General features: G+C 38.6%; 1 protein-coding gene across 6 annotated transcripts in view; it reads right to left on the bottom strand.

Annotated features, from left to right (window-relative positions):
- The window catches only part of usp54a (ubiquitin specific peptidase 54a), a 63,073-nt gene that overhangs the window by 26,067 nt on the left and 22,396 nt on the right, over window positions 1-14,610 (bottom strand). For all 6 annotated transcript variants that reach the window (XM_026224630.1, XM_026224631.1, XM_026224629.1 and 3 more), the window contains 2 exons: window positions 6,602-7,134; window positions 8-100 (listed from right to left, as the gene is read on the bottom strand). In XM_026224630.1, coding sequence (XP_026080415.1) covers window positions 8-100; window positions 6,602-6,748 — 240 coding nt within the window. In that variant the 5' untranslated portion in view covers window positions 6,749-7,134. The remainder of the gene's footprint in view (window positions 1-7; window positions 101-6,601; window positions 7,135-14,610) is intronic.

The following is a 14,610-nucleotide window of genomic DNA, read 5'->3' as shown; positions in this document are numbered from 1 at the left end:
GTTTTACCTTCAGAGCGCAGAAGATGCATGAGTCCTCCATACACTTATGTGTGGTGAGCTGCCGGAAACTTCGCCGGAAGATATCCAGATGCCAGAGGACCTACAAGAAAAATGTGCAATTAGACGTAGAAATGTTTACATCGTCCTCTGATGTTTGATGCTGCCTGCGCATGATATGAGAGTGCCCTGAAAGGCTGAGAAACGGTTGAATCAAGCATCAGACACTCAACACACCTTCTAAAATCCCCGAGAAGCTCTAGTCATCAAAAATGCATCAGGCTCAAAAAGCACTTGCACTGCCTGCAGTTGACTTTCCACCTCTTCCTAAGTGTCTCTCTCAGAAGGGCAAAACATCTAAAGAAGACAAGTCGGGTTGGAGATTTAGATTGAGCGAGTTGTATCTGACGCTGACCGACTCCTTTCCTCAACAATCTCCTAAATCCAGCTTTCTTGACACCCCGTAATACAATCTCAATAGCATGAAAGAAGCAATCATGTCTCACCAATCAGGCGTCAAGGATCTGATAAGCCTGTGCTCTGTCCAAGAGTTTGAAGAAACGGAAGCAGGTTAACAAGCAGAGGAAAGTCTGATAGTAAGATGAAGCTATGAGCGTGTTCCCTAGCTTTAGACTTTCATCTTGAGGAATGTATGCGTCTCCAGGTGAAGGATGATGCAGAATGTCAGCAGAACAAACAAAGACCTGCTAGCTTCCTGCTGGGCAGCTCACATGCACGCACAGACACACAATCATGCACACCTCCCATCTGGCTGTGCCTGGGAGGCTGTGGAGGTCGAGCTGACCCCACCTGCCTGCCATGAGCGGGGACTTTGTGTGCCATGGCCCCGATGCTCGCCCGGCAGATCTACACGCTTGCATGCTGAATTATTGAGAGAGCTGTCAGTCCCACTTAACACAACTCAGTTTCCCAAATGAATCCGCTGTCTAACTTTACCTTCACAGACGCCTTAATCACTCTAATAGTGATAAAGTCTGTCAATGAACTTCAGAAGTTAGCTGGCCTGTAAATCAAAACATTTAAGAGACCTGCCTATGTTTCAGTCAGAAGTCTTAAGCAGGGCTGTCCATTTGGCTTACTTTGAACCCCTTTAAAATCTATAGTGCTGACAGAATCAATTTCAGAGAGTAATTTCACAAATCAGAGACACAAAGTAGAAAACATCTGTTTGACTGCGGTCGGGGCCGTGCGTGTGTCTCTGTACAATAAAACTTAATAGCACTCAACAGCATTGATCTCTCATGCCATTACGATCACCCTGTATGACCTGCTGACGCTCTTTGCATGGCAAGTGAAACTGTAAGGGAATAAAATGTATGAAATGCAATACTGTATTTGTTAAACACAAGACCTTATATGTAAATATTTCCTCAGGGCACGGAAATGTGCATCAGAGGACTTAGACAACGCTATCACAAGTAGTCATCACAGTCAAACTCAATATTTTTGTTTGCAATGCGAACCACATGGTCATAGAAAAAAATGGTTTTACTTGAAGCCTGACCAAGCAGTGCTTTTTGGGCTATTATATATAAACAAACAAAAAAATACACTAACTGCTCTGTAGAAGAAATAAATGGTGCGATTTGTGACCAAAAACCTTATATACAATAACATACATAAAGACATTTGAGTTTCCTACAATAACCATTGTTTTTGAAACAAAGTTCTGGTCTCCGGGTGCAAGTACGCAGGTCTGCAAATACGCAGGAACATTCTGAGCCAGTGGCCATGGACTAGCTAGTGTGTCCATGTCTCAAGCGGTCAACATCAGGGCACAGTGTCCCCTTCTATTGATTTGACGTCACTGATTTGACACTTAAGTTCTGGGAGCTCTTGTCATGCCACTGAGTTTGCCTCTGAGAATGTCGAACAACAAATCCTGCGTTTCATTTATTTATTTTTTTTTATCTGGAACTGTCCGGTAGAGTTTGTATAGGATGGGACAGGCCGTATTGATGAGAAGCCTGCAGGACCTTAAAGGAAATACAGGTGTTTACTTGACAACCTAGGTCACATCTGCTCATTAAAGCAATGTTATGATTCACCGTCATACTAAGTGGATTGTCAAATCTCTGATCTGATGCATTTTTTGAACAAACACATAAACTGCAGCAGAATCCTTCAGACAAGATCTTTATAAAATGGTCTTTTAGGAGAAGGGAAGCTGAAACTGATCAACCGTGGAGTCTGTCACTGTGAAATATGTGAACCGCAGTAGACCGCTGCTTGAAAGATTAGTTCAATAAGAGCGAGCAAAACTGCAAGAGTGCCCAAACTGGACACATCAGAGATAGCCCTCTGTAAAGAGGGACACCACGGCCCATTACTAACCATATAACATGCTTCAGATCAAAGGGATGGAAAGCAGACAGGAGGCAGGGCTGATGGAAAAGATAGACGGAAAATAACTATGACTGAATGAAACGAGTTACTTCCTTTAGCTCAATAAACATTAAAACAATGTGTGCGGTCTCGTAAAGACTTCTCTTCACGGAATATTACTATTTCACACCAAAAAGAACCAACCTGGATTTTACATTTTTTATTTTATATGTCCAAAAAGAAATTCCAGGTTGCATAAAAATATTAGTATTATAAAAGCAGCACAACTATTTTTAACATTGATAAGTCTTGAGTACCAAATCAGCATATTAGAATGATTTCTGACTTGCTACTGAAAATTCAGTTTTGCCATCACATCACAATTAACATTTCTATAAGATTAGTTGGCCGATTATTTTTTCGATTAATCAGATTCAACCCCTTATTTTCTTTATTTTAATTTTACTGACAAAAACACACAGTTACACATTCTGCCCAATTACCTTAAAACAAAAGTGCTTAATTTATTAGACCAACTGTCATACAATATATAAATATATACAAATTTTATAGTAATTTTTGGACAAATAAACTTAAACAACTAAATAGTATTTATTCACATAATAATAAAAATGGCCTCCTTTGTCTTTGATAGCAGCTTGCGTGCTTGCTGGCGTTGTTTATGTACTTTCTGACTAATTGGGTATCTGAATAAATCAAACACTATAAAGCACGACTGCCTTTTTCCTTTCACAGATAACAGCAATAATTATATTATAGCTTTAAAAATAGCTTACTACTGTTACTAAAAAGCTTACGCATATTGGAGGTCTAACCAATACAGAAAGCTAAAACATTATTTTGGTTATAATCAATACTGTTAGTTAAGAGCAGCAGTGGCACAACCCTCACAAAATTGCATAAATTTGTTTCAATAAATGTTAAAATCAGTGCAGGCTATATAGTGAATATAGTTTAAATATCTAGATCAAAAATGAAAACAATAAAAGATAATAAAGACAAATAAAATCACAGCACAGGAACTTGTCGCGTGCACTTTGATAACAGTCAGTCTCTTCCTACTTTCATTTCTTTATCATGTCAATAATATCCTGTCTGATATAACATCACAATTTCTACTCTCATCAATTATTCGCACTGCATGTTAACTTTTAAACCTAAATATAAAATGTTAAACAACAGATATTTTAGCACAATGAATGTTTTTGTGCTGAATATGGAATAATGAGAATCGTTTATCGATTAGTTGTTGCAGCCCTAATTCCTATTTTAAAACCATCTTATTATAATACTTACTATTGTATTTTTGATCAAATAAATGCAGCCTGTGAACGCATACACTTTGTACAAGTCATTTAAACTCACTTTAGCTTGCAAACAAAAGTACAGTTTTTCGATTCAGATTTGACTAACCATGAGCTTTTACTGAAAATGAAGATAGTGGGAAGTTGGCTAAACATTTATGAATAGCCTAAAAACTAAAATTCCTTCAGCTGCAGCTGCACTCAACAGGAAGCTGCTGATTACACATCCTGACTCTTACCTTCGGTCTCAGAATCAGCAGGAGACCAGAAGATGTCAGCTTTGAAAACCCAGGCAGTCTAGACATAACTCTCTCCCTCTCCTCCCTTCAAACTCATTTATGCTGCATCTTTGGATCTTTAATCAGGAGTTTATTGATTGCATAACAGATTTTATTGAATGGCTGTTGAGAACTATTGATTTTGGGAGGGGTTTCTGGGAAAGCTTAAACAAGGACAACTTATTCTATTATAGGGCATGTAATGCCAGAATAAAACATTTTTCACTTCATGTGAAAAGAATATCAAAAATAAGGGCTAGAGAACAATACTAGACAACTGATTTATAATTTTTTTGCATATTCGTCACACTTAAAAGATTCAGATAATCAAACTAATTTAAACATTATACAAAGAAATTGCAAGTAAATACAAAATGCTAATTTTAAATGATAATTTCATTTATTAAGGGAAAAAAGCCATCCAAACCTACCCTGCCCTATGTGAAAAATTAACTGCCCCCTCCTGGTAAATCGTGGAAGAACTGTGATTAACCACATTATTTTAGAAATTTGAGTTAAATTTCACTAGCCACACCCAGGCCTGATTACTGCCAGACCACCTGAATCAAGAAATGACTTAAATAGAGCCTGTCTGACAAACTGAAGCATACTTGAAGAGCTACACATCACGCCACAATAAAATAAAAATAAAAATCAAGAACAGAAAAGAAATAAAATAGTTGACATGTATCAGTCTGGAAAGGGTTCTAAAGCCATTTCAAAGGCTTTGGTACTCCAGCGAACCACAGTCAGAGCCATTTTCCACAAATGGAGAAAACTTGGAACAGTGTTAAACCTTCCCAGGAGTTGCTGGTCTACCAAAATTACTCCAAGAGCACAACAACGTCTCATACAGGAGGTCATAAAAGAACTCAGAACAACATCAAAAGAACTGCAGGCCTCACTTGCCTAAATTACAATCAGTGTTCATGATTTAACAATAAGAAAAAGACAAAAATGGCATCCATGGGAGAGTTCCCAGGCAAAAGCCACAACTGACCAAAAAGAACACAAAGCTCGTCTCACATTTGCCAAAAAATATCTTTATTATCCCCAAAACTTTTGGGTAAATATTCTGTGGACTGATGAGACAAAACATGATCTACTGGGAGGTTTGTGTCCCATTTGGCATAAAAACCAACATCATACCAACAGTCAAACATGGTGGTGGTAGTGTGATGGTCTGGGCCTGCTTTGCAGCTTCAGGACCTAGATGACTTGCCATAATTGATGGAAGAATGAATTCTTCACTCTATCAAAAAATCCTGAAGGAGAACGTCCAGCCATCAGTTTGCGACCCCAAGCTAAAGCGCATTTGGGTTATATGCAAATAATCCCAAACACACCAGCAAGTCCACCTCTGAATGGCTCAAGGAAAACAAAATTAAGATTTTGGGGTGGCCAAGTCAAAGACCAGACTTAAATCCAATTGAGATGCTGTGGCATGATCTTAAACAGTCCATTCATGCTCAAAAACCCTCCAGTGTGGCTGAATTAAAAACAATTCAGCAAAGAGAAGTGGGCCAGAATTCCTCCACAGCAATGTGAAAGATTCATTGCCAGTTATTGCAAATTCTTGATTGCAGTTGTTCCTGCAAAGTGTGACACAACCAGTTATTAGATTTAGAGGGCAATTACTTTTTCATGTAGTGCCAGGCAGGTTTCGGCACCTTTTTTCCCTTAATAAATGAAATCATTATTTCAAAACTGCATTTTGTATCTACTCTGGTTATCTTTGTGTAACATTAAACATTTTTTAAGATCCGAATCATTCATGTGGGAAATATGCAAAAAATTAAATAAAATCACAAGACGATATATTATAATTTGTGAAGACATCATAGCCAAATTAACTCAAATTAACTTTGAGTTTATTGTCTTGCCATATTATTATGCCTCATGGCAACAGACAATCCAGCCGCGACGCTCCCTCAAACACCCAACCCCCCGAACCAGCCATAACCGACTCTAATTTGTAGCTTTAGACATATTATCAGGCCAGCTAAGCCCCTTTATTTCCATATAGCTGATTATACAGTAATCCAAAAATAGAGGGTAAGTAATGGCAGGTTGCTCTGCAGGGTAATTACCGGCCAGGACAGTGTGCGTCTGACAGTTGTTTGTGGGGTCTAGTGCTGACAGTGCTTGAATCATCACTAAATCTAATGCAGGCTCCACCGAGCAGCACAATGGATAAAAGGCACAGCGGTTTCTGTCTAACAGTATTCATGCGTGAGGAGAGCAACGAGTAAAGAGTCAGTGCACCGTTCCTACTGCTGCCATATGCATCTAGCCGCTTGACTTGTTGCTTCAAATGGCTAATCACAAAAGGAGGTGGGTGCAATTTCTGCCCACGAGAGCAGCCATCTGTTGAGGTCATGCGTTGCATGAGTCATTAATGAATGAGAGAGTTTGCACAATATTTATCCTCACAGACTACAAGTAGAGCCTAACGGTTGATGAAAATAAAGCAGCAAACTCATGTGGGGTCCTCAAAGTGTGAGTCTAAACTCAGATACATCTCTAAGAGCACCAAATAAAGGTCTTGTTTAACTAAGACACTGTTTGTACATTTCAGAAAGACAATAATCGTATTTCTGAAGTATAAATGTAACATGTAAGATGTGTTTAAAGCATGAACATATGTAGTCCTACCTGGAGAGCGCTGTTCAGGAAGCAGCTGTTCTGTCCCGGCTCATTGATGAGCCCTTTGCTGGGGGCGATTGATGTCATGGTTCGTGGGGTGAATATACCCTGTAAGCCACTGCTGCCAGATGCAAAGTAGTTTCTTTTCCATGACATGGTGGAGAAAATCAATATCGCTTGAAACCCAAGTTCATCTTTCCAAAGTTGAGGGGAAATGCATTAGCATTGTATTCAAAAGATGTAAGAAGAGATAAGAGATTAGTTTTAAAAAAATATTAGTTCTGGGAAAATGTTTATCCAAGGGCGCTGGCTTCTTGTTGTCATCTTTCATCAGACAGAAAAAGCAAATGCCGTCTCTCGGCCTTGTTAACTGCTCTCTAGGATTTGGTTGTGGAATTTCACACCGCTATACTCAGCATTCTGGGTTGTGGGAGGTGGGGTGATCTTCACTACAGCCCTTAAACAGAAGCAACAGTGTGCAGATTGACGGCAAGTGTCTCGTCCTGTTGTAAGTAAGTGTGAATCTTCACAACACTGTGTATCTGGAAAAATAAAGAGAAATAAGACTGTTAACAATGTTATCTCCTTACACTCAATTTAATTTAAAGTTCAAGTAATTTTCACACTGTGATTTACAGCAGCAAAGTGACCTCAAAAGTCATTCATTTCCAATGAGTTGCTGATTTTAGTGGATCATAGAAAGTTTTACTTCATGCAAATGCACAGTGAATCGATGCATCAATGTCTAAAAGTAGTGAATACACAGGAGCACATATCATTCCTGAAATACTGTAGTCTAGAAGAGACAAGATGGATGAGAAGTTAATGTTATAGTGTCTGATCTCCCTATTGATTTATGATTACATCACAATGCAATCTGTCTCTGCTTATAGTACATATAGGGATATAATAAAATGATGCAAATATATAACAAATTAGATCCATAGATTACATAGACACAATAAATGGAACTTTTTTTTTAGCAAGAAGACAAAATGACATTTTTTCTCTCATTTGATTTTCAAAAGCAATAGTATCACACAAATAACATAGAATCCAGCAGCAGGAACATCAGCAATAGATAAAATACCTTCCTAGTCGTTCTTTATAACTTATACTAAACGCTAATAAAGCATTACAAAACATTTCTGAACCATTTCATCCAATTATTTAAAAGAACCAAGTCACAAGATGGAGACTCACAAATCAGACACTACTGTGGATTCTATGCATGTTTTACCCTGCACAAGAATAATACTAACATAACTATAAAAATAAAGCTTCTCAATGACCAGGGGAACCCACATAGTGACAGTGTGCCCAAAAATATAAATTTTATCATAATATCTTCACCGTAAAGTTGTTCTAATCCTGTATGACTTTGTTTCTGCTCCATATTTTAAAGAACACTAGGAACCAAGCAAAACTGTCCATCCTCATTTTATGTTCCATAGTATAAAGAAAGCCATTCAGATTTGGAAAAACAAGAAGGTGAATACATGAAGACAGTACTTTGGTGTAAACTATCCCTTAGAGTCATTTAGTGACCAACAGCATAGGGTGGCCATATGCACAGTTCATAAAATGACACATCCCGGCCAGAAGGGTTGCACCGAATATTCGGCAACTGAAATTATTCGGTTGAAAATAGTTGTTTGGCCGAATAAGGGAAAAAGCAGAATAATATGTACCGAACAAGGCACGCACTAATGTAGCAAACATGTCAGCAAAGTGAAAGTATTTAAAACCATCAGAGAAAGACGCAGAAATCATTACAAGCACAAAGCAATGAGAATCATTTATAAATCTGCATGCTGCTGTCAACAAAAAGAAGCACAGATCTTCCGGTGGGTTTCTTCCTAAATAAAAGCAGAGAAAAGCATCAACTCCATAGACATTGATAAATGATAGTATTGCAATTTTTTTTGTTGTTCTGTAAAATAAAATATTTGATGATGATTTATGATGATAATGATAATTACGCTACAACAGCTCTATTAATACATTTATTATAACATTCACACATAAGCCCCTTTCACACTGAGCTTCCAGATAATACACAGGTAATATCCCCGCAACTGTTCGCGGATCGATAGATTTTGGTTCATTCACATTGCCAATGATTGCCCGGAATGTGTGCGTGTTCACACACAACCGGTAAAGGTCTCGTAATGACACGTGACATCAGGATGTGACGTGTAATATATGACTCGAAAATGCTAGGCACGTTAACTTTCACTTATGCTGGCGAATGATCTCAGCTTCAGTGTGGATAGTTAGGAACTACCTGATCTCTGCTTTATTACAGTTTGCACATATTTTTTCATCACAAATGTTGATCTGTCTTCAAAACCCCTGATAAAAGAGTTGCACAGTAACGTGTGTCATCACTATGACACACCCTTTACAGCATTGGTTCTGGCTTTTGTTCACACAGAGCTCGTTCCGGGACTGAACCGACAATGTTACTAGGTCCCCAACCCAGGATCGATCCCGGAATAAATCCCGGGTCGTGTTTGCGTTCACGGAAGGAAGAAAAAATACATGCCTGATTCAAGTCTCAAAAATGGTCAAAAATTATTTTACTAACTTATTATTCATTTCAAGTTAAACTGTGCTTTGTATAATGTCTGCTAGAATGTAAAACAAAAAGTTCAAGTAAATATTTTTAAATTGTTCTTTTGTAAATGATTTTTTATTTGAAAATGAGGACAAAAGAGTAAAAATAATTTTAATTAAATTTAATTAATTAAATAGTGAAAAAAAGGCAAAATAGGCCTACATGGGAGAAAATGTGAAAAACCATGTTTAGTATTCAGTATTCGGCCCAGTGTTACATTTTGTTTGGCTTCATCCTCAGCTAAACATTTTCATTTTGGCCAGGATTTTAATATTGGCTCAAATATCCAGGTTTTGGATATTTGCACTGGGCAGGTCGATAGCTGTGTGACATTCAAGAGAGCTATAGAGAGCAAAGCAGATGGTTTTGCTTCACTCTCGCACCTACTTTGGTGCTTTTTTGATCGGTGCGCAGCATCACTTAAAGTCAAACGAAAGAACAAAAATGTGCGCATGCTTGCATAACTTTGTTCATTCCATGTAGATCTCAACTTCATACGTGCAGACCCACGATTGGTCGATTATGTACATTACCTGCATGTTATTGGTCAAACTGCTTTGGATGTTTAGGCAATATTAAAATCCTGGTTGGGACTTGTCCGGTATGAACAGCATATGGCCACCCTACCACAGCAATAAAAATCTCAGTATGTGTAAATGCAACAAGTGAGAAAAGACTCACTCCACAAAACCCAAAGAGTGATGTCTTAACACCATACCTGTGAAATGTCCTTTACAATCTGACTCATATCTCATCCTGCTGGTTAAAATAACACTTGGGTGCAGACAAGGGTTTATCTGTCTATCCCAATCCAAGCCATCATACAGAACATCCCCTAGCTGAGTGCTGATGTGCTTCTACGACACATGACTTATAGATTGGCCTCCCAGACATAACACTCTGACATAACTCAAGTGATGTGATAGTCAAAGCTCTTAAACCAGTCTCCCACTGGTCGGCTTATATTAGCAGCACTTAGCCAAGCAGCGAACTTGCAGGTGAAAAAGACACCCAACAAGGACCACATCCATCACCTACACCATTTAGATTTTACCTCACGCTCTTGACAGGAAGTTTAAAAGTTGCAGCTTCGAGCAGTTCCTCTCAAGAGTTTAGCAAATCTGTCTACGTCCATCACCGTCTGATGTGCTTTTAACGAAAGCAGACTTGAGGGCAGTTTTCAAGGAATGCAGAATAAAACAAGGGAGGGAAAGATAACAGAAAGAAAAACAAAGCCTACAGACAAAAGCTTGACAGGAACAAGATAGAAACAAAGATGACAAGAGCCGAAGTGAATGGATGAACAGAAAAAGAAAAGGAGCCGATAGAAACTGAACTGAAGAGAGAAATTCTAGTAAGATGAGTGTTTATCCAGCTGCGAATTAGCGGCTGACCTTACACTGCTGATGTCAATGGTTTCAGAGTCTGTGTTTATGGCTTTGAAACAACATTAACGCCTAAACTCGCTCTTAAAATATGCCTCGCCTGTAAACTACGTAGTATAATGTCCACTTTCATTGACATTAGTCTTTGGGACAGATTTGTCAAGTGATGAGTGGGAAAGCTAACTGATAGCTCTCTCCAGATACTGCAGACCTCATTGGGCCATGCAAACAAGCCAAACACTGTTGAAAGCGCCACAAAGCAGGTTGTTTACACTGTTTGGGGAAATCACCCAAAAACTGCTTACTTCGATGTCTCTGCACATTAAATTAGGATAGTAGAAAACACCTCAACTCTGAAGCAACACTTATGGTGGTTTCTTCATCCCAGTTTGACTGTACTGTGCCTCTGCTTGGTCAGAAGGGGGTGATGTACGTGGAATGGCAGGTCAGACAAGGCAGATTATCCGATCAGACGGTGGATTATCCTGTCTGGCAGAAAACAGAACTAGTAGTGTCTACTGTAAAGTCCTCATTAGCTTCCAGACAGTGGCTAAGACTGTCTTGCTGGGCCCTGTAGTAATATCTTGTAAACATGGTTTTGGTGAGCCAGAAGCTGATAATCAAGCATGTCTAGAAGATACACTCAACATTTGCGTCTGACGCCCGAGTTGAAAAATTTGAACTTTAGCGTCAATTCGTGCCACGTTAACTAATCAGGAGCCTGCTTGCTGCTGTGGTGGCAGGCCCGCCCGGAGTCACTCATTCAACATGGGGGAACGACTGATATTGTCAGTGAGCATTCACCCGGAGCTATATGACACATATTCCTATTTCTATAGAGACAGGAATAAAAAGGAAGCGTGTCGGTGAGGAGATTGGGTAACCTGGCAAATTTTACTTTTGAGTCACGTACATTTTTATCGACCCGTGGCCTTTCCGTTATTTCCCCCTAATATACAGCTACTTTTCGCTAACAAGATAATATTTTATTTAGCGGTAACTCTCTCGATGAATGCTCGATCAACATCAGCCATCTTGCAAACAGACAACCGGTTTGCACTTGCCCCTCCCACAAGAAGCGGATTTCGCCTCGGACACGCACCAATTTCGCTTCAAATGCTTGCTTTATACACTATTTCGCTCTAAACATGCGAATGCATTTAAAATGTTCAAGTGGCAAACTAGACGTGAATTTGATGGTCTATTCACGTATAAACACAGCTATGGTACTCCTTTCCGTTCTTTCAATCGCTTTATGTATACGTCGACGTTTCATGTCCAGTATTGCCAAAAATTGTGAGACACAATAAAAACACAGCTCCGATCACTGCGTCCTCCATCCGGTTGTTAACATTATTCTTCTTTGTTTCCACTGTTGAACGCCGTACTCCTAGTACACACTGTCGGTATGAATGCAACCCTTTAAATGGTACTGGGAAGTAGTTTCCACAAAACCATCTTAGTACTTAGTACTAAATTATAAAAATCTTTTTGTTAGTGTTTATCACAGTAATGTAAACGTATAAAATACAAAATATACAATATTTTACCCATGTTTTAAATTCAGAGAGTTTTCTGTAAAATGAAACCATTTTTATACATTTATTCCAAAATATGTGGTTAGGGCTGTCTTTTAAGTTCAGGTATGCCTACTGGTTTCAGTAATCAAAAATGGTGACTGTAAAAGTACACTTGGAGAGTCTAACGCCTCCTTTCGATTAAAGCTAAATAACTTTTGCTTAGAAGATGTTCTCAAAACAAATCTTTTTTTCTCCTGTTTATTGCCACCTAGTGGAATCAAAAGAGATTGTCTGAAGCGACATAGACCAAACAAGTCCTAAATTACAGACTCTTAAATAAAAACTTATAAAAAATAATAATAAAAATATGACTTTTTGTCAGTGTTTATCCCAGTATTGTAAACATAAAATACAAAATATGCAATATTTTACCCAAAAATATTCAGAGAGTTTTCTGTCAAATGAGACCATTTGTATCAATTTATTCCAAAGTATGCGAGTAGGGCTCTCTTTTAAATTCTGGTATGCCTAATTCTGTAAAAAATTCAAAATAAGCTGCAGAGCTGAAGAGGTTTTAATTTTAATAGCAAATCCCCTTTATTTACCAAAAAATAAAATTTTAAATTTCATTAATTAAAAGCCAAATTAAATTTGGGTGAAACTTGTTTACCGTTTTTCATAATTATATTACTTATAGAAAAGCTTTAAACAAAATTGTAAATAAGTATAAAGAATGGCATTGGTTTTATTTTTAGTGATAAAAAGTTTTTTTTTTTTATTAGCATATTTTTGTGTATTTTGCTTAAGTACCAAGAACCGTGGATTTTCACTGGAATCATTACCGAATACTGAAATTTTGGTACCGTGACAACACTAGTACATTTAGTTCTGGAACTAAAGCTGGTGCGAAAGGCCCTATTATTGAGAAAAAGCTAAAATGCTCGAAAAATGACAGCGGAAGATACAAGGCACGGACATTTTCAGGGGGAGGAGTATTGTTTTTTGTGATTCTCTGTTTTACTTCTCACACGTTTAGCCAGGGACTCATCCTAGTAAAATACTGAGTAATGTGTGTCTCCCAGTCACAGATCCGTCATATAATGTACAACTTCTACCCAAAACAGGTGTGCAGTGTGAAAAGAACTGATCTGACAACTTAAAAATCATGTCATGTAGGCTATACCTGGCATTACTCAACAGGTAAGGTATTTTATTTAACTAACAGATGGGAATTTAACTGTCTAACAGTAGTTTGTGCTCATTATAAGCCCCTTTCACACTGCACGTCGGACCAGCAATATTCCCGTAACATTGCCTGGTCGCCTTCTGTGTGAAAGCAACCACGTCCCGGAATTGATTACCGAATCGAACCCGGGTCGGGGACATAGTAACATTGCGGTAATCGATCCGGAACGAGCTCTGTGTGAACAAAAGCCAGATCTAATTCCGTATCGAAGTGATGACGCGCATTATCGCGCAACTTTTTTACCGGCTGTTTTGAAGGAAGATCAACATTCGCGACGAAAACATATGTGCAAACTGTAATGAAGCAGAGATCAGTTAGTTCCTCACTTTCCGCGATGACGCAGAGATCGTTTGCTTGCTTCAGTTAAAGTATAACGTGCCAAGCGTTGTCGACTCGTACATTACACGTCACGCGCTGATGTCACGTGTCGTTACGGGATCTTCAAGGGTTGTGTGTGAAAGCACGCACATATACCGGGTCATCACTGGCAGTGTGAAAGTGCCAAATCTAGCGACCAGGGAACAATTACAGGAACACTTTACCCCTGTATTTGCCGGAATGGCAGTGTGAAAGGGGCTATATAGTGTCAGCTATTGCTAAGGGCCATTTCATTATGGCTCGTTATAGTCCTGGATTATATTTTCAAGGATGTACCATTCATTCGTGCAGATCCAAAGCAAAACCAAAACAATGTTCTTCCGCAAGATGCATGCAATTTTATTTATTAACCACTAGAGGGACAAAAGTCAAATAATGTATTTTTAACAAATCTATCACATTATTACCCTTCTCCATCCATGCCACATAATTAGAGTCTGATTTTGAGGGTCAAAACGCACCCTAAAGGTTTCTGACAATTGCTCCCATGGCAGTTTGGATCTACTCTGTTATGCAATGTGATAGCCTATGGAAGACATCCAGCTATTCATCCTATTGCCCAGGGCAAGCCTCTAAGCTGGCTTTAGTCCAGCATCACACATCCTCTATGACCAAAAGGCTACAATTCAACCAGAAGTCACCTCGCAGAGACAATCAATTTGCTGAGCAGCAAACAGCCAGAGGTCTAAAAGAACAAAGATCAACCGCATACATTGCAGATTTAATTTAATAAAATCTGTTGAAAAAATATTAGAGTCTGGCATGAACTTGTGTCATGAACCATTTTCCATTTTAGGAAATGAAGGTGACAGATTCCTTGACCAAATCTAACATAAGGTTTCACAGGATTATTCCTGCAATAATAGACC

The sequence above is a fragment of the Carassius auratus genome, chromosome 38 (assembly GCF_003368295.1).
Source record: "Carassius auratus strain Wakin chromosome 38, ASM336829v1, whole genome shotgun sequence".
Classification (NCBI taxonomy): domain Eukaryota; kingdom Metazoa; phylum Chordata; class Actinopteri; order Cypriniformes; family Cyprinidae; genus Carassius; species Carassius auratus.
The sequence above is the reverse complement of the archived record's forward strand: the minus strand, read 5'-3'. Positions and strand labels throughout refer to the sequence as shown.